Source organism: Melanotaenia boesemani, chromosome 3, assembly GCF_017639745.1.
Source record: "Melanotaenia boesemani isolate fMelBoe1 chromosome 3, fMelBoe1.pri, whole genome shotgun sequence".
Taxonomy (NCBI): Eukaryota; Metazoa; Chordata; class Actinopteri; order Atheriniformes; family Melanotaeniidae; genus Melanotaenia; species Melanotaenia boesemani.
Window position 1 is genome coordinate 36,562,757 of NC_055684.1, and position 27,421 is coordinate 36,590,177.

At 40.2% G+C, this 27,421-nt stretch overlaps 1 protein-coding gene across 8 annotated transcripts in view; it reads right to left on the reverse strand.

Moving 5' to 3' along the window:
* magi1b (membrane associated guanylate kinase, WW and PDZ domain containing 1b) overlaps positions 1-22,010 on the reverse strand; it is a 133,391-nt gene extending 111,381 nt beyond the window's left edge. For all 8 annotated transcript variants that reach the window (XM_041979699.1, XM_041979701.1, XM_041979698.1 and 5 more), the window contains exon 1: positions 21,227-22,010. In XM_041979699.1, the coding sequence (XP_041835633.1) occupies positions 21,227-21,524 (298 nt within the window). In that variant the 5' untranslated portion in view covers positions 21,525-22,010. The remainder of the gene's footprint in view (positions 1-21,226) is intronic.
* Between the last annotated feature and the right edge of the window lie 5,411 nt (positions 22,011-27,421).

The following is a 27,421-nucleotide window of genomic DNA, read 5'->3' on the forward strand; positions in this document are numbered from 1 at the left end:
GTAGAACAGGGGTAGCCAACGTTGGTCCTTGAGGGCACCAATCCGGCAGGTCGTCCAGATTTCCGTGCTCCAACACACCTGACTTAAACTAACAAGTCATTGTGAAGATCCTTATAGGCTGTTGGATCCATTTAATTTGAGTCAGGTGTGCTGGAGCAAGGAAATCTGGAAAACCTGCCGAATTGGTGCCCTCGAGGACCGACGTTAGCTACCCCTGTTGTAGAATATGACCTACTGAGATGTGTGGATCGCTGCCTTCCAACCATCATCATCATGGTAAGAACAAGTCAAGGTTCATAGTAAACACATTTCTTAGTGATCAAAACTGAGACTAAACAGGCTTTTGGTCTATTCCCAGGTAGAAGATGAGATGATCATTTAAATTGTAATTAACTCTAAACCTGCGTTTTAGTTCTTAATGAGCATTTCTCCCAATGCACAGCACTCTGAGCCAAACTCTGCAGCTTTACAGTTCTGATTTTAGCTGCTAGGCTCCTGGTTCTTCAGGTGTGATATGAACTCTGAAATATAGTGAAACATAATATTCAGAAGGTTGTCTTGCTCATGAGGTATTTCAGGCAAGCATATCAACAAACTCAGTAACAGTAGTGGTTGACTGCAGACAAGCAGAGGGTACAGGTACTGGGAGGGGGAGGAAGGCAAGGCATATGGTTGTGATTAAAAAAAAGGGTGGTGGAGCACAGCGTTTACATTAAACATGCTGCCTTTGGGGCTGTAGAGCTTTATGAGGAGCTGTGCAGTCGCATTGCTTAGTCTGCTATGCTCCCAGTTCTCAGAGGCCAAACTGAGAATGAAAAAGAGACGGTTAGTGTATTTTTCTGCCTGTCGACTGTATTAAAAATGTTATTCTTTTGCTATGTATCTGGACTGCAACAGTTTGTTTTTAGTTATGATAAATTAGTGTAACAGGAGAATTGACAGGGGAACTTAAAGACAGGGTACAAGAAATTATCAGGTTAAAAAAAACTTTATGCAACAGCTGTTTGTTCACATTAATGAATTTTACAACGGCTGGTTTCTACACATGACCACTAGCTCAACAAAGAGGGTTCAACAAGAGGCAAGAAGGTTTGTTTGAGTACGTTTACACTCCTGTTTGAGCAATAGGAGGGAGTGATTATGACAGAGAAGCACAAAGATCTGACACAGCCGATTATGCAGCACAGGCATCATTTACACAAATTCTTTTAAATGAAGAGATAAGTGCAAAAACTAGTTATATGTAGTTGTGTTTTACCTTAGTGCCTTACTAATATTCCTGCAGCCCGCTACATCTTATACTTCAGCTTGGAAGAAAAGCTGCATGAGCTAGTTACGTTTAGGAGGGTGAACCAAGTAATACTTGAACAAGAGAACTGTAATGAAGACATTAACAGAAATATAAAGGCAAACTCTACATATACATACATACGGTTATCTAAGCCCTCCAAAACTCTAGAAACAGCTGCATGTAGTTATATAAAGTGGTTCAAATGACATTACTTGGATGAATGTTGTCTGGAGCAGAAAAAGAAAAGTTTGAAAATGAACATAAATATCACATGACTAATGGGTGGAGTCTGCCTCATAGCTGCATTCGCACTATAAGATGGATGTTGGAAAAATTGTCCTACAATGGATCACTTCTGATGTGTGGAATAAGACTGGAACCAAATTCAAGCTAAAATGATAGCTTATCCTTAAATACTTGTACAGTGATGGCAGTTTGTAATCTTTGGAGACACTTCCATCCCTTCAGCACTAAACTATTTATGGAAAGCAATGCTGAAGGTCTCAATCCCAGGGACAGACGGATGGATTAACAGATAGATGGAGATGAATAAGTTGGTAAAATTTAGACACTAAAACTTTTTCTATGAATTCCAAAGTTTTCAATTAATGACTACACTTTGGAAACATGGTATATTTGCAAAATTATGTTCTAATAAAAAGTAAAACAATTCATTTTTTCTTTTCTTTTTTATATCTACATAAATTCAATAGTTTTTACATAAACTTCAAGTAAATGTTCATTTGCCTCATTCTATGGCTTACTACCATGTAAAAGGGTACATTAAGAACTAGTTCCATTATGGGTGTTGGAACCATTTCCCTCAGCAAATAGTGTACCCTCAGCAGGCCCCAAGATACTTTTAGTTCAAAAGCACCAAGTTGTGCTTTTAAACAAAAAGTTAAAAATTAAAACTGTACTTTCTGTGCTTCCCAAAGTGCAGCCTAAATTAACACCATGTCTTTAGTGAATAGTAATCACATCTCTGTAAGGGTGCATACTTACTGGTGCAGTTTGGTCAACTTTTAAGGAACACTTGTCCGCTTCCACAGATAGTACATGTTGATTGGAGTAGTACAAACGTGCATTTGCACTGATGTGGACCAAAGAAGCGACCTCTGATCCACTTGAAAACCGGGGGCATTGGCTCTTTTGCAAGTGAAACCTGGTGTGGTTCAATTGCAGTGTGAATGCAAAAGGACCATCCAGTCAACCAAAGAGAAGCAATGACATGGGGCACGTCACAGAGCAACATGCTGGATGGCCGATTGTCTAAATTTGTTGTTGCTTCATTGTTTACGTTCAGTAAATGAGTCCTTTTCAGTCCCAACCAACTGATGACCTGAATTTTCCTCCTTCCTCTTCTTGGTCAGTGGTCGTTTTGGGCGATATTGCCCCTAGTGAACATTTAATGTAACTGCATGATGTCAGTTTGGTCCGCTTCAGTAAATTGTAGTGAAACGAAATGCTTTCTGTTTGCTCAGAAAGTCCAGTACATTTGGAAAGGGAATGAAGGCACAAACTCTGATTCAGATCAAGAAAGCAGACCTACAGGAAGTGGACTACAAAGTAACGGGCATTGTGGGTTCAACGCAGGGCATTGTGGGTAAGCACAACCAAAGCAGACACTTGTGTAGAACGAAAGGCAGTATCTGGCCATCAAAAATGACTCGTGCTCAGATGTAGAAGACTGCAGTAAAAGTTCTGACAGAAATATGATCAACCCAGCTTCAGCTGATGCAGCTTCATGTTTCGCTCTGATGTGGTGGAAACAGAAGCTGCCCACATTAACCAAAAGATGAAAAAGTGTTTATCCTCATCGCTTGTCTTGTCCTCTCCTGCTGTAACACTTAATGCAGCGCTGGCGAGGAGGGGAAAACATTTTTTAAAAGGTCCAGTTAGTTTGAGAAAGTGCAGTGTGAAAGCAAACTAGGGCGTGCTGAATGTTGCAACCTCCAACTGAAATGAGTCCCCAATCGTACAGAGACTAGGGGAGGATTAACATCCTAAAACTTCCCCGATCTACATTTGTTATAATCTTACACATTGCCACAGGACAATCCAACTTTTCCCAAACTTAACTTTCTTCTAATCACAAATATAAAAATAATACAATCATAAGACAGAAGAGCTGTTTAGGTACTTTTAAGTTTAGGTAACGGTTATTAAGGCATGAAGTAAAAATCTATGACTTTACTGCGAATCCTATCCATGATTAGTATATTGCCACAAAAAAAAAAAAAAAAAAAAAAAAAAAAAGACCATCAAGATGGTTGGGTGGAATTTGTGAGAAAAAGGCTGCAGGTCAACAACACACACACAAAACCTCCCTCCAAAATGAGAAATGTGTGATTTGTGGCGGATGAATACTGAAACAGTTGGGCTGATTAAACAGGGTCGACTGACGGGGTGCAGCCGTTCCACCTGACATGAAATATGGAGGTAATATCTGTCGCCAGCTGCTGGAGGATCCTGACAGCTTAATTATTCCATCAGCCATATCTGACAACGAAATAAACAAGAAGTATAAAAGCACCACATCCATCCTTCAAACAGTCATTAATTGGATTCTAGAAAACCCTGTGTGGATTCATTTTACAAACACTTATTAAAATCACTTAAGATTTTGTTCCATAAAATTCTAATAATTATATAAATATTTTTCTTCCTTTGGCCAGCGACAATTTAAGTCAGGACAACTGCCATGTTTTAATACGTTTTCCTGTTTAAAGACAAAAAGAACAGAAAGCTTAGTTTTCATTCAGAGGTCACCTGTTGGAAAAATGTGACAGCACCACAAGAACCAACTATTTGGTGAAGGAACACAAAGAAAGCCTGACACCTGGGGGCCAAGGAGGAGGGGCCACGAGGAGTGACACACCTGGAGCCAAACGGACAACGAACGAGGATGGTGGAAATCCTCTTTTTCTTCTGAGGAGAAAAAGGCCGGAGCACCAGCATTACTCCGGGTTACTTCTGTCATGTGATGTAATTGGATTCTGGGTAATATGAGCTTGGGGAAGGACAGGGGAGAAAATGAGGGATACGAGAGGAGGAGGGGCACAAAGCTACAGGGAGGAGGATTTATTTTAGAAGCTTGGGGGGTGATGGTGGTCCACTGGCTCCATAAGGTTGTGTCAAGCCAACCACGGCTGCCTTGAGAAACTACACACATCCAGATTTTACGAGCCACATGCACTCCAATCAGTCCAGGAGGAAAACAGATCTCCAGAGGGACAAAAGCAAATCAAGTTAAAATGGGTGTGAGCTAAAATGCTAATGAGAGCAGAATGAGGTAATCTCTGGTTCTCATGACTCGGGCTCAAAGCTGCCTGATTTCAGCTGGTTATTTCATTTACTTATTTATTTTCATGGAGAGAAAAAATTATTTAAACATAAAATGAGTTCATCCACAGGAGGAGCAACTGCAACATGCCATGCCGATGAGCACATTGTGGCATCAGCAGAGATGAGTTAATGTGTGTAATTACAGCCAAACATAAAAGTGGAGACCATAACTCAGAAACTATTTCAATGTTCATGAAAACACAATCTTCAAGTCATAATGAGGGTACCAGATGCAGAAGAAGAACAAATGAAATCATCAATGCTATGCACTCATGTCACTACATCTGATACACAGCCAAATTTCCAATGTCAAGGGTCTCATATTTTTCATTTAACTTCTGCTACCCAAGTTTCTGTATCGTCTCTAAAGAACATCATCTAATCCCGACCTACACTGTCCTCTGCCCATCATTCACTCTACTATAAATAGAGAGACGAGCTCAGTGTTTAACCTAGGCTGAGCTGCCAACCGTCAGGTAGACTGAAATACCTCTCTGTGCAGCTGGCGCTTAGCAGGGCAGAAACAAGCAGAGAAATGGGCCAGATGAGCAGGTACACACAAAAGCATGCACTAAAGGAAAAGAAAGAAAGAACTTTCTCTCTTCCTGTGTCTGCTCTAATTCATCCGAGTGTCAGCCAGATGGGAAACCTGTGATGGTCGGATGTGTGGAAGCCAGAATCATAGTTTGGATGAGAGGTTTTCCCATGTTTACTGCATTAGATCCAGTTTGCATGGCACCTAAACTCAGGTTAAACTGCTAGCATCCAGAGGTACCTCCAGAGGTTACTCAGCAGTACGGAGAGAAATCAAATATAGAGCTAACGTGCTACAACAGACATGCTAATTTTTCTCTGACAACTATTTCACTTTAAGCCAAGACTGTGTGTTAGTGTGTGTTAATGACACACATTTAGCCAAGGGTTGATATTTCATGAGTAAACAGTAGCTTAAAATAGACCCATTACTGACTCACACAAAGGAAAGACACAATTGCCTGTAGAGAATGGAAAGAAAATCTAGAGCTGGTCTATGTTGAAAGAGCAAAACAAAGTCACTATTATGACCTTGTTTGTGCATTTTGGTGCACGCAGTGATTTAGGCAACATTTAAAAGCTGTATTTAGACCACACACAAGCATGTATGTCAGCTCAGATGCAAGTACACACCCGCATACAAAGAGCCTGTGGTCAAAAGACTGGCTGCTTGGAGAACAAAGCAACACATTTTCTTTTTTTTTTTAACAATGGGGAGTGAAGCTATGACATCAGTTGTTTTTAATGACTTTTAAATATAACTACAATCACACCAGCAGTTTTCCTGTGGAAACTTTAGTGCTTCTTACCCATTTTTCTCTGCTGCCTTTACACTCTAACCCCTAAAGCTCCAGGGGTCACATTTCTAACACTTCTATTTGAAAAAAAACTCCTCAAATATTCAAATATTAAGCAGATAAAAGACACACTTTGTATCCTTATCACCAGGCCAGAATAAGATTTGACCAATTTTATTTCCATCCATTCAAAATAGTGTATTAGGAAGTAAAAAATCAGCATTTTAACAAATTTAGCTATATTTTCAAAATTTATTTTAAAATAACCTTCTTACACCCTTAGCAGCATTAAAAGGCCTCTTGTGGTTTATAAAGTTTATGACATTTTGCTTTAAAATATCAAAACAAAGCCAAATGAACATAATACAAGAGGCTACAGAGTGAAAGGTTGGCTTCATGCACATGCCGTACTATCCATTATTCCATTAGTATTTGTTACACCTCAGTAACAGTAATAGCACCTTCAATAATGATCTCACCTCTCTGCTAAAAACTGAAAAATTATTCTTATTCTCATGTGCTTTAGCCAAAAAAGAAATCTCTTCCTTACCCAATTTGTCATGCAAACTATTTGGCCCTTCTCTTTTCTGCATTCCACAGATTAGCAGAAGCAGGAGTTGAGGAAAGTGGAACCCCCCCAAGCTTGTGTGGAACAAAATGAGTAGGAGAGCATTAACAAATGCACATGAATCATTGGCAAAACTACTTAATTTTATTAAGAAGAGGAACAGAAGGTGGCTCTTGTTACATCCAAGAGCTGAACTGAAAGTGAGAAACTTACTGAACCTTGCATCATCAGAGGGTCTGTTTATTAATGTCTCCATTACACATTCATTAAAAAATAAAATATTATTGTATAATTACCCACAATGAACAGGCTTGTATTCATCTGTCTTCTTTCATTTAACCAAAAGTCCAAAGCAAAGGTAAATGACAAAGAAAAACATCCAGACATTCCTGTATTGACAAAAATTGCACATGAATTTTCGGTCAATCAGCTGACTGAGTAATTGAGCTATTGTGGCAAAACTGAAACACCAAACAGAGGAAAACATCCAGCTTTAGCCAGATGTGTACAACCCATCTGTGTGGAGAGACGACTGGAATGTGACCCGTCCAAACTCAAACAGCTAAACAAAGTTATCTGCCTGCAGCATCATGAGACTAAAAGGCCATGCTCCTCTCCCAGCCGATGTTTATCTACACTTTTCCAGGTCTGTGTGTTTGTCCAGGAAGATTTTATTTAGTAAATCAGCCATGCCCCTGGAGATGACCGCCGCCTTGGGATTCAGGACCCGGTTGCTGTGGCAACCAAAAGGTCACCTGACACCAATCACCTCAGACGTCATGTTTACACTGTCCAGAGGAACAGAGGGGAAAGTCTGGGATTTTTACCAGAGTTGAAGCCTAAACTAAAGGAGAAACTGCTTCTGTGGAGAAAATATCTGATCCTGACATTTTTAACTCGGCTGTAAATAGAATATTATGTCAAAGAAAGTTTGAAATATCCTGTTTCACCAATGAGGAAACACTGGTGCTGTGGCAACAGGGACATATGCAGGTGTGGTCACATTTCCAGGAAACAAAGACAGCACCTACCGATCTCTAATGGTGGCACGCCCTCATGATGCCACCGAGCGCCACCCACAGCGCCTGACAGGTGCAGCGCAGGTATGCTGCAGTTTCACCCCAACCTGTCTGACTGGCTCTGCAACAGCAACGTCAACACACCACACTGAACACAGAGTTTATTCATCAAGCACTCATCACCACGGAAATTCCTCACAAATTGAAAACCTTACAAGGAATAAACCTTTTTGTTTTAATACACACAAGGAACTGAGAAATTCCAGCTTTTTTCCTTTTAGGTCAAATCATAAAATCTTATTTCAATATTTTTTCCAAACAATGACTGAGACACAGGCATGTTCCTAAGCTGCTGCCTGACAGAAAACCGGAGACATTGTGAAGAAGAACAGCAAAAACAGCCCTGACTGGCTGGAGGAATCCAACCACTCCTACCTGAAGGACAATGAACCTATGGAATCTGTGTGAAGCAATTAAATATCATGTCAAACTTACCGTTTCTATAACGGTATGTCCTTTGGAAATTTAAATGGAAAATCTGTTTAAAATGATGACTACTAAAGAAGGTTGTCCCTAACAAGCAGGACTGATTACAGTTTACAGGTCTAACACTGCAATGCAGCCCTTTCAGGAAGTAAAAAAATCATATTTTTGTTTGTAGGGATTCTATAAACTTATAATTTAAAACACCCAAGCTGATTCTCTGGCTGGTAGATATTCTGTTATTGTGTCAAGAAGCTGCAGTACATTTATACAAGAGAGTAAAGAAATTCCTCTCATGATTCTGTTATCTTCGAACATTACAAACTGGTTCAAGTTCAAGATGAAGACCATCTGATCATGTCTGCCCAGCTGGTAGGGTAAATACAGCACATGCACAGATCTCAGTAGCATGTATGAATTTCAAGAGCAAGCTTGAAACAAGTCACAACCAAATGTCTCATTATATTATCTTATTCTTCAGCATGTTCTCAAATGTTAAACAATGTCCTGAACTTGTACTAAACTTCTCTACAACACACAGCTGTAAACATCAGGATCTCAGCTAGAACACTGATCCAGGTGGAGACCAGCAACACAAGCGAGCAAGGACGTGACTACAGGAATCTGAGCCACAAGGAGTCAGTAAAGATGGAGATAGTGAAAATTAACAGAAATAAAACAAGAAAACACTTTAAAAAGAAGATAAAAAACAAGCAAAAACAACAGTGCCATATACGGCTAACATGGCTATTACTCTGCTTATCACAGTCACCCTCAGTCTGGTTTCCCAGCTGCTTTCTGTGATAACATTGTTCCAACTTGTGTGGTTCTTTCTTTGACCCTTAAGAGTCCTGGGACCAACACAATTCAATGCTTGTAAGACACTCCCTCTCACAAATACACATTTTGTGAGCAGTTGACTCCAAAACAAAATCTATCATGTGCTAGTCAAAACCCCCAGTGTGACAGAGAGTACTACTTGTCCACAGTGACTCAGCAAGCAAGTAGGCCACAATCCAGTTCCAGCTGTCCCTTTATCAGCCCATTTACATCAAGAAGAATAGAAATCAACTGCCCCTGAAAAGAAACAGTGTGTCTGTGTGCACTCAGAGCCTAAGAACCCCACAGGGAAATTAGATTTCTTGTCTAATTTATGAGCTCTGGTGCCTAGTAGAGCATGACGATATGGAGGGACGTCTGTGTTCACCAGCAATCTGCTGCTCATTTTCACCAGTGAGTTTTAAGAAAATAGGTGATTCCCTGTGTGTTAAACAGACTGATGCAATGCATCACAAATATGGAAGCTGTCATTTTACAGCACGGTCCACTGGGTGGGAACATAAAAGGTAAGCTTGTGGAGAGGGGTACTGACAGATAAAGTATAAATGCTGCATGCTGATGGTGCTTTTTGCTTTTATAATGATGTAGTTGGTGAGGCAGATCCACTGCCAAGAGAAATTCCATTCTGGTCAATAATACAGATAGTCAAAACAAACTTTACAAACTATATGTGCTAAGGACATGCATTGATTAAAGCGCTAATGGCTTTTTATGCAAAAATTACACTACTGTTAAAGTCAGTGTGTACACCCATAAATCCAGCAGATGGGTGACATTTGGTCATGGTGCAACGGCATTACCTGCATTCTACAGAATACCGTGGCCATTAATAAAACTGCCAGTGACACTCAGCAGACACCTGAGATACTAAAATCCTAATCTTGACCAGGCCCAGCTATGTAAACACTGCATTCCTACACACAGCAGAGTGAAGGGAAACAGCAATATGTGAGTGCATGAAGGAGAGGTTAAAAAAAAAAAGCCCTGCATGCAAACTTGGAGAAACAAAACATGCAGACTCAAAACATTGAGCCTGCATGTTTATCTCCAGGGCATGGATCCTTTAAACAGAAGGGTAAGTAATCTAAACCTGCACTGCTAGTAATGGGACAAAGCCATGTGACAAATGGATTTACAACACAGAGCACACAACCCTGCCCATTTGATCCAACACAGCTAAAAATCACATGATACCCACATAAAAGCCTTGCAAACAGCATTAAGGGTTGGTTATGCGTGATAAAACTCAACCTCACTAAGCTTCCATCAAATCCACAGAATCAGTGTGCTGCTGACCAGCCGGCAGATAGAGTGAAAATAGAGGCATGATGACAAACCTACAGGGCCTGTGCAAAGTCATGCACTTGACGCATGGCACTGTTTACATGTTGGTATCTGATTAGACCATGAATGTGTTGGCAGTGACACAGACATCCACACCCTTACACCGTCTGCACCGTCTCCTCTGTCATTTTCCATTTTCTATAAAAAGTAAGAGCACTTCAGTTTAACATTGTTTTTCTGGCTGTTTCAGACAGATTTAAGTGGAAAAATTGGACACTAGAAAAATGTACAATGACCCCGTAATGATAACAGCATCTCTGATATTTTAATTAAAAAAAACGCTAAAATTGTGGTAAAAGCAAAAGATGTTAAGATTAATCTTTTTAAGTAATGCATGGTTGGAAAAGGAGACTTTTTTTAAAAAAATTAAAGCTTGTTGTTTCAATTGATGCTACTATTAACTCAAGATCAGCATCTTTAGAAGAAGGTGGGTTCCATCAATCCACAATGCGAGGATGAGATGATGGGAAAAGGTACTGAGCACTGCTGGATAGAAAACATCTGATTTTGCTGCATCCAGACATCTTACACACACAAAAAAAAGAATGAAGGGCTCCATGTTCTCAGATCAAGGTATTTTTTTCAAAATCTAAAATTAAAGGAATTACAACATATCCCTCTCTATGTACCTGATTATAGGTTGAAAAAGTTTTCATATTTACTCATTTACTCCTAAATGTAAAAGTTTAGCAGACAAAATAATTCTAGGTACCAGGTAATAAACACAGAGGAATGCAGCAAGGTAGGTTTAGGCTGTTGTCAACAAATGTAGCCCAGCGCAATCAGCTGATTATTAAAAGAAATTAATCATTATGTCATGATGTAGTCATGTTATGGTGCAGCCCTTATCATTTCTACATTAAATGCCACAATATTAGAATCAACCTTTCTAATTCCTTCATCCATATTTATATTTCAAAACCCGTCAGCACCAGGTTGCTCGGCTGATTACTATGATGTAAGTGGGTGACGAAGTTCTTCTAAACTAACAGACCATCAAGAGGAGGGTGAGAAGATGGATCCTAGTGGCATCTTTATTAAAACTCAGTGCTTTCCCAGTTGTTGCTAATTAGCTTCTGCTGGTCTAATTAAAATACAATTATCAATCCGGAGCGTTTTTATTCACTGCAATGTGCAGTTTTAGGGCCGCAAAATGAGGACGAGTGTTTCTTTTGGGCTTTACATACAGTGGGTGTGCTGACCTTTAAGAGCTCATATACTTACTGACCTTTATGTTGATCGGACACACAAACGCAGACACAGTGGGTCGTGTTGTCGAGCGATACCAAAACAATCAAAACAGACAAGCTGCCTCAGAGCTGGACTTCTCTTTCTAGGGTGTGTAAAACCATGCAGACTGGAAGCAGTTAGAGGCCGTTTATATGATCACTGAGGACATTATTAGTGCTCTGAGCCTTGTGTCAAATTTTATGGCTAAATTAAGGTAATTTCTGATGAACGTTAATTGCGCCATAGAATAATTAAGTGTTCATCATTTGTGTAAGATTCTTCTTTGTTTTTGCTGGAACTGGATGCAATCGGGGCGACGCATGTTTAAAAGTCACTGAACCTTTAACTTTGTTATATTGTTAGTTTCTATATATCAACCAGTGTAAAAACTTTTGGTATTTTATTTCCCCTTATTTTAAAAATAGCGCAGAAGAACCATTGTCTCCATAGAACAGATTCAGGTCTGGTAAAACAATATTTACTTAGAATTTCTTAATATGTAACATGAATATAAATAAAGCAATGCACCAAACTACCTCAGCCACACCTCTTGAATACTCAGGGCTCCAAGCGGCGACCACTAAAATGTGAGACAGTGCGAGGGAATTTTTCATTTACTCGCGCAATGGCGACCAAAACATTTGCAGGTCTTTTTCTTGTCGTAGTTATAATTTAATTTATTTTGTCGCTAGCAAACTTCTGCTCCCCTCTTCAGCCCAGTAATGCCGACTCAAACTAACGTCAATATGAGAAAAGGAGACAAACACCAACGAAGAAGACGGCAGCCAATGTGTGTGTGAGCGGGGACGAACGAATACTGTGATTGGCTTATGTTTGGAAAGAGGCGGATCTTGGTGAAATTTATTATTCCTCAGTGTTGCCAACTTAGCAAATCTGATTTGATTTGATTTGATTTGACAAGTTCTACGTCTACTTGCTTTGTATTAGTGCGACCAGTAAGATGTTTTTTTTTTTTATGTTGTGTCAACTGCAAAAAAATTAATTGTAAACATTGAAATTTCTGAATTTGTTCAAGTATTTATCACTAATACAATGAAAATGAAAGGAAATGTGAATATTTGCTATGCAAAGCGATTTCAGTGTGCGCCCCTAAATTTTCTGCTTGCGCTCCTAAAAGTTTAGGTTAGAGGCTGCTGTGCTCCTCGTAAAAAAAGTTAGTCTGGAGCCCTGATACTGTTCTTTTTTAGCATAAGACAATAAAAAAGTTATTCCGCTTCAGCACAGCCAGACAATTGACGTTTGCATTTAAGCTTTTACGGACACTCAAACAATAAACCACGAGTGTGGTCCTTTAAAATGTGATTACATGAAGAGTACCACTGAATAGGTGTGAGACTACAAGAAACAATATCATTTAATAGAAGTAATATGACAAAGATGTGATGACTGAGTCATGCAGCAAATGCTCAGCTTGAAAGGATGATGCAGCGTCACAAGAACCAATAAAGAGTCGGTATATACACCGCGGTTGTGATATCTCCAAGACAAAAAGGTGACTAAACTGAACAACATCCTGAACACATATTAGATGTGGGGCTCCTCCTGCAAAGCTGATGACACAACCACACAGGCATCATGAGATTACCAAAGCAATTTGGTGTCCTGAAGGAGTTTATCTCATGGCACACATGTTCTCTCAATCAAGGCCATTCCAACATCACCGCCAGCACACTTCAAGATAAAGAGCTGCAAGCATCCTGTTAACTGTGTGCACACAAACCAAAAAACATGTAGTGAGAGTGCACGCACAAACACAAATTAAGTTTTGTTAACATTTCTTAGCAGGTAGCCTTAGGAAGGGCCTGTATGTAACTGTAATCTAAGACACACTGTATTCATTAAAAAGGAAATGAACTAACAACAGCAGAGTCTTGGTCCATAACCACAGTGTGTGTGTTTTGCCACACACTGATATCTAGAACTGCTGTGAAACCAGTTAAACCATTCATTCCATTAGCAGATTTAAGCAGGAAACGAGACGTGTGGGGGGGTATTAGGGGCCTGTTAGAATGCAATGCTCATCAATAAGAGCTGCAACAAAAAACAGCAGAGAAAACAATGAAGACTTAAGAGGGAAGCAATGAAGGGAAGACATGAGAGGACTGGAGCTGGGAAGGATGAGGAAAAGCAGGAAGGAGAAGGCGGAGGAGCTCAGTGAGACGTTGCGTGCAGCAAAATTGCTACTTCAGGATTTTAGCTCCTAAATACTCAGTGCTGTGGACAAACAGACAGATCCGTGTCAAAATCCTCTTAATTAGGGCTAGACCGTTGACTAAACCCACACATACACTCTTGTTTTGTCTGCATGTGAGTGCGGATGTGTGTGAATAAGCTTCCCAAAGACATCACATTAATGGGATTTGTGTAAACAGACCCTTCAGCCTCAAGCAGAATGCAATTAAAGCTAAAGAAACAGAGGAAGCAGCCTAGGACAAAGGACCTTTATACTTCAGAGAGATAAACTTGCTGTACGTAACCACAGCTAGCACAATAACAAGCTGACTTTTAACTCAAATGACAAATTAATAACATATCAGCTAAGTGTCTTTTTACAATTTTCTATCACGGTTTTGTGCTGAAGTACAGGATCTGCTGACTGAGACAGAACTTCTGAACTTTTCAGGAGACAAGTAGCATTTTTTGCAGTGCACTTGCCTCAACCATATTAATAATGGCCACAGCCACTAACAATCCCATCACTTTGTTTTCTTGTCATCCCCACTGGAGGCATAACTGCGTCTCATCTGAGTTTAACAGCAGCAGAGCTGACAGAAACACTTGGACACGTCAGCCTGTTCAGCACGCAAACACATGGGTACAAATTCTTGCACACAACATTGCTATGTGCAGCCATGCATATAATATCTTTAACTGAATGCAAGACAAAAGACTAGAGCTGGTGTAACTGCAGGCTGGAATCTGTGTATAAGCGCAATCTGACTTAATGTTCGTCTCAGCTTCAAACCAGAAAACTTTTCATTTAAAACATACAATTTTTCCAAAAGTCAGCCGACAACCTTCAAGAATAAATATTTAAAGAATCTCGCTCCACACATCCTTTCATTCAGACAATCACCTGCTCAGAGGTTGGGGGCTAATTTCACAAAGGACTGAGCATAGCTGTACCTCCAAGATGGGGGATTATGGTAACCAAATAGTGGGATTGGCAGTGTGGGAACACATAAAGGATTTTTAAATAGATTTGTCAACTCATCCTGCCCCTCAGCTGGGTAAACACTTCATTTACAGAACCAAAGCAGACTGATATTAAGCTTTAGGCCTCTGTTTTACTTATGCTCATCCTTTCATGGTCTGACGGATGGAAAAAGCTAAGCAAAGTTATAGGACTGTGTTAAAAATACTCAAAACATGACCAGTGATTCCTGCAAAATGTTCGGAACTGGGCTTAAATGATCTCAGGAGGACATTTTGAAAGAGCTCTTCAACTGCACCCTTTTAGAAAATCTGAAAATCATGTTCACTAAATCATCAGCCTGCGCAGCTGATGGAAACAACAAAAACAAAGGATTAAACTCTTCATAGAAAATTAACATTTAACCTCAGAGTGAAATATTAGCCCTATTTCTTGGGAACATTGACATACAGAGCAGTAATGGCAAACCAAACCAAACTGAAAGGATATCTGTGTGTAGTATGCATCCAGTCTCATCTTAATTTCTAGCGAAAATTTTTCAGAAAACATTCCTCTACTGTACATATTTGAGGAATGCTGACAGAAGTATGCCAGCTAAAAGGGAAATGCCTCGCTGCCTCCCCCACCCTGTTAAAGTCACTATTGTAAATTAGTTGGCTTTTCTCTACCTCTGACAGAGTGGGTAACTACAAGCACCAAGTGTGACCAATTCCCATTCACACTCAATATAACAGCCTCCACTCCTGCTAATTAGGAGAAGAAAGACAATCCTTTGGTAAACAAGAGAGGAGACGGCACACGTGAATGTGTACCTCCTGCTGCATTAGTGAGGAAGCATTTCATGGTCTATTTAGTTGATAACCGAGTGTCCTTCCAGTGCACTGAAACGCAGAGCTTCAGCTCAAAGCAGGCAGGATGCTTACAGCATACAGTAGACTACACTTCCCTTCTCTTTCCTGCACACACATTTGTATAAATGTAAACACACACCCTAAAATTAAAGCCAGAGATCTTTTGCAAACCCGGTTGTAAGGGAGGAAGTCAAGCTGCTCCACCACTGGAAGAGAATACAAGGGTGGAGGGACGGCTGGGAGTGGAGGGGTGTCCAACTTCCTGCTGAGAGGGAGGAAGTAAACACTTCCATATCCAGTTTCTGCCAGGAACACTTGCACATACACACAACACCTACAGTTAATGCAGCTAACTCAGTGTTGTAAATTTGAGCATGCAGACACCTAGTTAGCAGCTCACGCCTCAATATGTAGGTGTGGATGCTTTCTGCTTCCAGAAATTTATAGCTAGAAGGCCTCATTCATCACACTAGCTCTATAATATAATCTAACACAGAGAAACGCTTCCCATCGAAGCTGCAGTGCATTCCTTAATGGTCAGGGAGAGAGATGGCCAGTTTTACATGAAGAGGATTCACATTTCTAATATGTGAGAGCGTGGTCACATGCAGCAAATCCTTTTGAATAAAGCACAACACACAGACACACACAGCATACCTCCCGCCTGGGGAAACCCATGAACTCTGAGCCACTGTGCCATTTTTTATGACAGGAAAACACGAACATTCACACACAGATGTTTGGGTCTTAATTCCCTATCATAAGTTTCCTGTTTACCAAGGCGCACCTACAGCAACTGTAACCACACATATGCATACACACCATCATGCGATTAACACAATCAGCTTGTGCACCGACTCTAGAGCATGATACTAATCTGGTCTCAATCTGATACCTCTGTGTTGTGATATTGTTTGCACACCGCTGTGTAGCACCTATGGTCTGCTGGAGAGTATGAAGAGGATTATCTGCAAAGGAGTTCGTGGATTTATCAGATTGACAGTTTCAATGACACATCAGTGTGTCATAATAAGAATTTTTGAGTGTAAAAAGTGTTTTAAACTGCTGGGGGATTAGCTGTGTGGGAATAAGTGAGAATTACACACTGGACTGCTGATTTTAAATAATAATAAAAAAGTATATGGGAAGTTTGTAAGACTGTTTTTTTAATTACATAATGCAACTAATGTTCTACATCAGTGGTTCCCAACCTGGGGTCAGGAACCCCCCAAGAGGGTCCCCTGAAGAGCACAGAGGGTCCCCAAGGCTTTGAACATTCAGAGCTATTGTGATTAATGTCCATACATTGTCCCTATTTAAAGCTATTGGTTATTTTTTTTTAACTTTGGCTTTATGGAAGGACAGGACTCAGCCAGAATACAGTTTTATGGGGAGAATCTCACTTTTGAAAGCATAAAACCAGCATGGTTTCAGCACAGGGTGGGGTAGGGGGTCCGTGGCTTTTTAGTATTTGCATGAAGGGGGTCCCCGAGGAAAACAGGTAGGAACCCCTGTTCTATATGACACCCCATGCAAACATTACAATCTCTGCAGCAATCTTACAAACTCAGAATAAAAATATACATCTCTGTGTGTGTGTGTGCTGTTCACAGGTCTGCAGAGTTCAGAAGGCCCTGACATACACTAACACTATAAGTGGCTCCTGTATAATGAGTCGCATCTCCTTATGCAGCAGCCACAGAGGGTTTGTGATGATCAGTGAGCCAGGACACTGCAGCAGCACCTCTCTTCACATCTCACTTGATTAAAGTGAGAAAATGGCACAAGCTCCAAGTAAAATTAGGTCACTTAGATTTTACAGATGGCCCTTGTTGCTGAGCATATTTTCCCAATTAAGGCTGATTAGGGAGGGAAATTCCCAGACAGCGTGAATTATTAAAAACTTAAAATGGAATCTTATCATGTGACGCTGAACACAGCTCTGACACCCGACATTCCCAGATGGGTCCTTCTGGTGGGGAGAAAAAAAAAGAAAGAAATGGGGGAAGCTGGGAACCATTAGGCGTCCAGTCGACCTAAACTGGGACAAGAGTTTCCTTCTATTGTTGTAAATCCAAAGAGAGGGGGTGGACACTCAACTTTGGGTGACTTGTCACACTAGTGGCTCTCCTGAAAGGAAGGAACGAACTGATGGAACAAACTTTTTCAGCTGCTTGCCCCTCCCCACCAAGAGGTTTACGGCCATGGCAATTTTGTTCTGGAAAGTTTGAGTTAAGAGATTAATACATGGAAACGAGCAGCATACTGACATATCAAAGCTCCTGGAAAAAATATGGATGAGGATAAAGACAATAATAAATAAAACAAACTGGTGCAACACAATCTGCACAGTCTTAATGTTTGTCTTTGTAGTCTAGTTTAATCTCATAAAATGTTGAAAAGAGTCACTGGACCAAAAACACTTGATCCTGTAAATTTAATGGAGCCATTTACACAGAAGCCTTTTTACAAGTTAAAATGTTTTTATTTCACTTCTCCTTTATTTAACCAGTTAAAAACCTCAGATTGGAAATCTGTTTTTCCAAAAGTGACCTAGCAAGAAGGCAGCACAGCCACAAGTTTACAGTCAACCACATAATAGAGATTAACTAACAAAACAACTAGTAAAAAGAAGGAAGCCGCCGACATTAAGTAAATGAATACTGCAAAGATATTGAAAAACGGTCTCCTTGACCAAGGGGTCAGTGGGTTGTAGATTAAAGATTAGGGTAAAAATGGTCTCACATGCCACTAAAAAACATATGAATGTGAATGAAATAGTTACTAAAAACTGTAATAGTCAAATCCACTGTGGCTGAATGATGGGGCAGCGATATTCATGAGTTGATCATTTCCCAGCATTCCTTCCCTGCTTTGACTGAAGCAACTTTTTTATTTTGAATTTCCCATTCTGGTTTCAGACTGTAATTCCTTCCTGTAGTGAGAAGTAGTATATTCCCTGTTAAACTGATCATCAACCATTGCAACGTCAAGCTAAGTTAAAGCCTCTAGCTTTCATTTCTGTTTATAATCACATATTTCACCTGATTTGACCACCGCTGTGGACTGTGTGCGCATGTACCGACCAAGCGTGATGGACAGATGTGACGTTACTCAGCCAGGCGGAATGATGCATGTCCTTTTTTTTTCTAAACATAACCATATGTATGTCTTCTCCCCCCAAGTAGTCATTCTGACATGGCAAAGAAAAAGGGAGAGGCACAAGTGCATACAATAAAATTAATATCAGGGTTGCTACTTCATATATATACCAGTCAAAGGTCTGGACACATTTTCCCATTAAATCTAATTTACCCATTACATCTAATCTAAGGAAATTAGAGCGATTCCGGACAGTGGGGGCTGGGCGACGTGGCCTAAAACTGATATCCGGATATTTTTTGGCTTTATCCCAATACATCCCCATGTTTTAAAATCTCCCCTAAAACACTGTAAATACTGAAATCAACATTATCAGCTTAAAAAGACACCCGTAGGACTTAAGTAAATTCAGCTAAATTTATCTTTATTGTGATTTTTATCGGCCAGTCGAAATTGCCCAGGAACCAGTTTAGTCTACTTAGTCTACTTAGTATGCTTTCACAGAGACAGACTCGTGCTTTCTCTTGACATTTCCATCCACATCTTTAGTGACATCACACGGAAAAACACAGAATTTGCCCACCCAATCGTACAAATCCAGGATACTCGCCGCAGTTTCTTCACAGGAAACCAGTAAAAACTCATTCCCTGTCAGCGTGCCTTCTTGCCTTAAAGATCCGAACAGTCAAATACCCAACAACAGTCCGGAATCGCTCTAATTTCCTCAGTAAAGGCAGACCCACAGCACATTTCCATGACTACTTAGCCTTCTGACCAGTAGAAGCAGTTACGAGCATGCGTAAAAACAGGGAAAACATCTGTGTGAAGGACATTAAATCTTGTTCTTTAGTTTTAGTTTGTTCTACAGATGTTCTGAAATATTAAACTGTGTCACATGGTGTATTTTAAACTGAAATTCAATATTCTTGCATAAACTTTTCTGCAAATAATTTCACTGGTTATATGGAAATTACTCAGAAAGTGCAGTCTTGGTTTAATATGACCACCCTGGAGCACCATTGTAAGACTTAGACCAGGAATAGGGAACTGTGGCCCCCGAGGGACGCAGTCCTGTAGGTTCTCCAACACACCTGAATCAAATGGCTGAAGTCCCTCATCGTCATGTCATCCAGCTCTGCTGAGGTCTGGGAACGAGCCATTTATTTGATTCAGGTGTGTTGGAGAAGGGACGCATCTAAAAGTTGCAGGATAGTCGCTCTGAAGGACTGGACTCAAGACACCTCTAGTTTAGTATGACCTCTTTAGGGCATCTTTGTAAGACCTAGACCAGAAATTGGGAACCATGGTCTTCGGGAGCCACAGTCCTGCAGGTTTTAGATGTTTCCCTGCTCCAACACATCTAATTCAAATCAAATGGATCCAACAGCATATCAGTGTTCTGTTCAGTGACTCTGTAATATGATTCAGGTGTGTTGGAGCAGAGAAACATGTACAACCTGTAGGACTGTAGCTCTGTAGGACCAGGGTTCCCCAATACTGATTTACACAAGTGTCACAAGCCACTGGTTTGGCTTGACCTGGATTTTTTACATTACTGGTGCTGCTCTCCAGCTTGGAATTTTTTTCCTGATAAAAATATTACCAATTCTTTGGAAAGAAAAATATTCCAGACTATGATCATACATACATACATTCATACATAAATGTTACAAACACGTCTGATTAGGCCTAACAAATACTGCTGCCAGCGTTCACAGGTTAGAAATATGTGAAGTTGTCCTTGAAGAGTCCCCATCTTTATAGGAAGTTAGTGTAGCCCAGGCTGGCTCTGAGCATCTTTGCAGCAGGCTGTGTTGCCATGCTGGGAGCCTGTCAGACTGACTCAGTGTCAAACTCTCCCGCCCTGCTGAATCAAGCTGGCCATGAACTTGCCAGACCAGCTTCACTGGCCTGATGTTCACCTTTCTGTTAGAAGCCTTATGCTCCCATTCATGTTTGATGCAAAATAAATGTTGTCTCTCAAGCTTGTCTGAGAATTCATCAGAGGCGGTCATAACAAAAGACTTTCAGTTAAGTCTCCAAAACTAATGCCCATCCTTTTATATGTGCTTCAATGACACACAGGCCTCTTCCATTGAATTTCATCTAATTAGGACCATCAGCTAAATATGTGCTGGGTATCTATTGACTGTAGAAAAGTGGCTTCAAATAAATTAAACTGGAAGAAAAAAGTTTAAAAAAAAAAACAATCTCCGCCATTTCAAAGCGTTACGAAGAACATGACAAAAGAAAAGCTGGATAAGCTGAGTTTTCCTTATTTTGCTTCTCGTTAGATCCGACAGGTGGCCTTTTCGACTGAGAAGAAATGAGACATCTCAACCTCAAATGCCAATCAGATGAACAATTTAATGTGGCTTTGCGCTTCAAGAGGTGCAACTTGGGAGATTTTGAAGCCTCTCTTAGTTTGTTGAATCTGTAGACACCTGTCAGAACTTATTGTAGTCTCGCAAAACTTCCCTCTGAGATAAACCTTCGCAAAAGCTTTAAAGTTTAATGTCAGCAGAATTAAAGGCTGTTTTGAAATAAATCATTGGCGCACAACTTTCACTCGCTGTAACATATGTTATGAAAAGCAACACCAGAAAGGAAGAAGTTTGAACCAACTTCAGCGTCCAGCACTCACCTTGTCTGACCGTTTTCAATCTCACGGGACCTTTGCAGTTCTTTATTACCGTCTGTATGTCGTACAATGGTAATCCCGAAATCGAGAGGTTCTCCACCTCTAACAATAGTTCTCCTTCATTTAATTTTCCACTTTTGTAAACCACCACATCCTCCTTAATTTGCCCAATATATGCGAACTCTCCGTTCTCCGCACCGCCGCGCAGTGACACGTTCAAGTCACCGCGGGCATCTTTACAGACGGTGCATTCGTTCACTTTGGAGGTCCAGTGGGTTTTCTTTACCACGGGTTTGGACATTGTTCACACTTCTGAGCCGACACCGAACCAGGCAGGCTCAGCCACAGAGATGAGGATCAGTCACAGCAGCCTTCGCCACTCACAAAGTAGTCTAGTATCCGAGCGCAGCGCAACAAACTTTCCTTCTTTTCCACAGAAACATGAGCGCCTCCGACAGTATTGTCCCACCGCTTCCCCGGGGTGGGAAATCAAGCCATACCTGTCGGCTCTGAAGTCTCTCCTTACTGTGTAGATATTGTTCTCATCATTGTCCAAACATTCCTACAGTTTAATCCTCTTTTATCTGTGTCATTTTTTATCTGATATACGGTGCCACTCACGACTTCGCGTCCACTAATTAAATCCTTTGAAGAAAAAACTCTGTTGAATTACGTTTCTTTTCTTTCAGCGATAATATTCTTTTCCGTTCGTATAAGACCGGCGTTGACTTTAGTCGATGATAGGAAGCGTCCTCGACTCCTGTACGTGGGTCTCGTACGTCGAGCTGAATCTCTCTCTCTCTCAACTCGGCCGACGTGCTGGGAAAGTGTTGCTGGTTGTGCTTCATTCAATGGCTGTAGGAAATTTAGGTTTTACACGATTTCCCCACCACCGATGAGTTCATTGTGCACCATATGAAACTACACGTAAAGTGAATTCTGTTTATATATAAGGTTTGATTCAACCTTGGTAAATACTGGATATCTAAAGTCCGTTTATAGGCTAATTTGTATGTAGTTACACACAGTTTAGTAATTAGACACGTGTAAAGTCCAGATTATCGCCACAAATGTGAAATTAATTGGCTGCATGAACCTTGGGCAGTCAGGTCATGACTTTAAAGAACTTCTCGTCAGGCATTTTGAATAAGTAAGTGGACCTTTGTTTATGTATTTACCAAGAAATGTCTAATGCATAATGAGTTTTATGGATTTGTTTGGATGGTTTGTAGTACCAGTGGTTAACAGTGTTAAGTGAGATAGATAGATAGATAGATAGATAGATAGATAGATAGATAGATAGATAGACAGATAGATAGATAGATAGATAGATAGATAGATAGATAGATAGATAGATAGATAGATAGATAGATAGATAGATAGATAGATAGATAGATAGATAGATAGATAGATGTGAACATCAGATATTCGAACTCTGGGAGGAGTACTTGAAGGCAGCAGAGCCACAGTGGGCGCATGCGTGCTGCCCTGAACGCAGAAAGCGTTACTTTGGAAGTTCCCAAAGAGCGAAATTGGTTTCCCTTAATTAAAGATTGGCATCAGTTTGTATGTTTCAGTCGATTCAGACTAAACTTATTTGTGGATTCTTTTAAACTAACTAATTCACTTTAAAATGCTCTGTTATTTATTTACTAGATGTTTAAAAGATAATTGTGTTGTTATTGAGATACTTACAAATTTCTGTCACCTTTAAAAAAAATAAATTATTATAATCATTGTGATTTGTTAATTTGATCAGCTAGTCACTAGTAAATCCTGTGGTCCTGCCTGTCAGGATTCCAGCCTTTCAGGTTAGACCGGAAGGACAACATGTCTTCACGCTTGTCTGTAACCTCTCTATTCTTCTGCCTCACTCCTTTGTTATGTTCCTTACATCATACACAGATTTTATGAATCAGTGAAGCTGCTAAAGGCATTTGGCTTTAACTATTTATTTACTCATCCTATTTTACATATTTACAGTCAGTCAACACAGACATTATAATTATCTTTTCAATTATCTTCAAGATATTTTTGTGGAGGCAGAAAATGACTGCAAGAATAAAGGCAAATCGGGTTCCTAATCCAAGAGTCAGAGTCAGTTAGACAGACAACTGGCTAAGACAAAGGGATGAAAAAACTCCTCTCAACCAGGGAGCGGCAGATGAGCTTTTCCCAGTCTAAAAATATCAGTTAAGCACTCTTGGGAAGAAAAACCATTGGCCTGGATGGAATGGGAAATAGCAGCACTTTTTAAGCCCAAACGAAGAATTTCCAGGCCTCTTCTTTCATTATAAGCTGCTTGCACAAGAAGTGCAGCATTAATATGTTCTGTTGAATGTAGTTTCCTCCCAGGGAAACTCGTTATTCCACAAGCACGCTCTGAACAATGAACATTAATATAGATAAGATCTTAAAATGTAATGCAAGACACATGTGTCATGAATTATGAACATCATTCATTTATTGTGCACTGTTAAACTAAACTGCCCTAACACTGCCTTCCTGTCTTCACCATGAAAAATGCATTAACTAGAGGCAAGCTGTTAGTTTAAAGATGGAACAAAAAGTCAAATATACCCTGAGGGAGTGTGGGACTTCTTCTTTAATGGTGCTGATCAAACTTTGGAACAAAGGAATGGAAGATGATCATACCTGCCACATGCATCTTATAATCTGAGGAGACAGTAAGTCATAAATGTTTGCTTATACTGTAGATCTACTGTAGGTTTTCTTTCTTTTATTATTATTATTATTATTATTATTATTTTTATTTATTTATTTATTTTATCATTTACATTTAATTCTATTTATTTATTTATTTTAGATTACACCCAAAACAAGCTTTATTTTCCATTCAGATTTTTATTTATTCTGTCCAAAAAAAAATGGAAAGTTTTTATCTTATCCTGTCTTTGTACACAGAAGCCAACAGGCGGTTCGGGGCACTGGGATGGCGGATTGTAAATGTATGCTCTCCTCCAGATTCACTGGAGGAATAATTCACCTGCCTCAGCCCACTTTCGCCACTTAAAGCTGTTGTCCTTGTAACATCAATATTACGCCACTTTCAGTCCCACTGGTGGCAGTTTGGAGACCGATAAAAAGACAGCAATATAAGCTTAAGTAAGGATTAGAGGAATGTCCATGTCTGCATGTGTTTACGTGCCAGTTATTCCTGTAGTGGCCCCCAGTTGGGGAGGCCATCTCCTCTGCCAGCTTCTTGTCACACGATGTCACGGAAATCAGATCAACACAGTCAGACATGCTGCCATGGGGCCAAAAATTCCCTATTCCCTTTCCACTCATCCTTCAGTCTGTATATGTCAGTGTCTACTCACAAGTATTTGCTGCCTCTCTAAATCTCACTGTCATGTTCTGTCCGTGTTAACCTCCGCTGCACACTAACACATGCAAATCTTTGGGTTTGGGTTTCAGATTGTTGAGAATCATCTTGCTAAGGCAAATTATTATCATAGTCATGCCTCACAATCGCAATAATATCCATAATAACACATGATGAAAATCAAATCGGTCTTTTTGTACGGGCAGTGTCTGTTATGTAACATATCTAGTGGTGCACATATAATACTACAGCACATATTGCACTCATCCCAGAGTTTATAATGAATGTCAGAGATTGTCTTCAGGGGCTTTGAAGTGTTGTCACTTTCTGCCATTGTGCTTCTGTGTTATGAAGTAATGAAGCACAGTTTGCTGAAAATGGCTTGCTTATGATAAACTATTATTAGCCGCCATTTGCATTCACTTCAAGATGCATTGGGGGGGTTCAGCCGACGAGTAATGACAGATTGAACTTAAGGGTCAACAGTAATTATGTGGCCTTCAAATCTGACAGCTGGACTCATGATTTTGTGAGTAAACACTGGCAGACCTTCACCATTAGTAGCTTTAATGATGTACACAGTGGCTGAAGCATCTAGCACTCCAGATTTTATTACCTGCAGTAATTACAACTGGTCTCATGCCAACTTGTAATATATTTTGGGGGAAATTAGCAGAAGCCTCTGTTAGATTGCTTGTGGCTTTTATAGACCTTTTGCTTAATAAGGTGTTAAAGTACAAACGGATCACTCTTTTTCCCAGGCTCAGATACATTTTTTGTTTGTTTTTTTTACTGAAATTAGATTAAATAACCCCAAAAAATTGTTTAGGACTTGTTTCTGAAGATCAGCTCTGACATTCATTACAAACTCTGGGTTGAGTGTAATGCTTGACAAAACATAATTTAAAATGTTTGGGGCCATATTAAATCGTGTGCAAATAAAAAAGAGAAATTTCATTCATATTAGAATAATTGCCAGTTTAGATGTGTTAGGACTAGGGGGCAGAGAGGTCGGACCCTGGAAGGAGCAGACAGCAGATCAATAAAGAAATAGTGTTTATTTAAATAACCAAGATTATTGGGTTCACAAAAAATAGCTGAGGCAGAGGTGGTAGTGGGGCAAACACAGGACATGGGAGGGAAATGGAATTCTTCTGAAAAAGGAATATTCACACAAAAATACAGGAACATTAACATCCAGAGTGATACTTCAGCATGACAATCTGTGAATGGCCGGTGTTGTTCCACTAGGAAAGACAACGGTCTGGCGCTCAGTGGACTGCAGACTGGATGTTAGGTACTGTAGGCAGGCTGAGTTGAACAGCAGCAGGTGAGTTGAATATTCCTTTAGCACCACCACCACACCCAGCAGGAAGTCCGAGCGACAAAGGGAGCAAAAGAAAAAGACAAAACAAAATAAAAAAAACTTCCTGACAAGTTGGCTCATTTTTACCGTCAACAAGCCAATTCATGCATAATAGGAAACCTGGGGTCTCATTAATAAAATGGATTTATGATCCATTTTATTTCAGATTTATCAGTGTATATCAGAACTACTCAATTCTGTCCTACAAGAGCTGTAATGGAGCAGGTTGTCCATGTATCCCCGCTCCAACACACCTGACTCAAATTAATTAGTTATTGTGCAGAACTTGAGGCTGATAGATCCATTTCATTTGATTCAGGTGTGTTGGAGCAGGAACATGTTGAAAACCTACTGATTACGGCCCTGGTAGGACCAAACTGAGTAGCCCTGGTATTTATCATATTTAAAATATAACAATTAACCTCACTTTAATCATGTAAACCATGTGATTTTTCCTGCTACATATCTAGGGGTATTGGACACAAATAAATTCAAGCCTGTGATTAACTTTGCATGAAAGAAGAACTTAGATAAAGTTTACAGAGGAAAGAATTGCCAAACTAAAAGTATTATGAATCTCTTTATATGAACTTTCTTGGCAAAAAATCCCATATTTTTGGAAAGTCTGTTTATTTCCCTCTAAAATGCTGCAACATTTGTAAGAAAAATGTGTTTGTGGGATGAGCAGCAGAGCAGAAAGAAGGGTTGCCAAATCTTCTCTGCCAAACAGCTTTTTCTGCTGTTGACTCCTTTTTTTGGTGTTGTTTATCAGTTTGGATTATTAAAGTCTAAAGAAACAAGACATTTTGACAGTTTAACAATTTATTCATTGAACAAACAGGAGCCTCAGTAGCATGTGGGAGGACCATACACAGCCACAACAGCCTGGTACCTCCTCCTTTTCATACTGGACACTAGCTTGGTCACTGCTGTTGGATGGCATCTGTCACAAGTCAGCCAGTGTGGTTGTGTTGGTCACTCTGGCACAAATAGCCTGCCCAAGCTGATCCCACAAGGGTTGAAGTCAGGACTGCAAGTAGACCATTCCGACCCTCTCCACTCCCAAATTCTGGAAGCAATCTGATAAATCCCGCTCTGTGGGAGCGAGAGTTGTCATCTTGGAGAATAGCGCTCAGTCCCAGACTGTGGTCTCCAATGATGACAAGCCTTGTTTTTCAGGTGGGGGAAATGCCACCCCACACCATCACACTGCCTCCACCAAAAGGTGCAGCAATCAGCAGAGTATTCCATGCATCTTCTCCAGACATGGAGCCTACGATCCAACTGTTCCAGACTGTAGAAGACTGCATATGGTTCATGAGTGCTGAGACGGAGCGGAAACAATCTTCTTGTAGTGTTATCTTCTTGAGATGCTCACTACATGACCTGACTCTGACATCGCCCATTATACGGTACCTGGCCTTCAGTTTGGAGATGCTTACTCAAAATCAATTTCCCACTTTGTTTTGCAGACCACCAGCTCAAA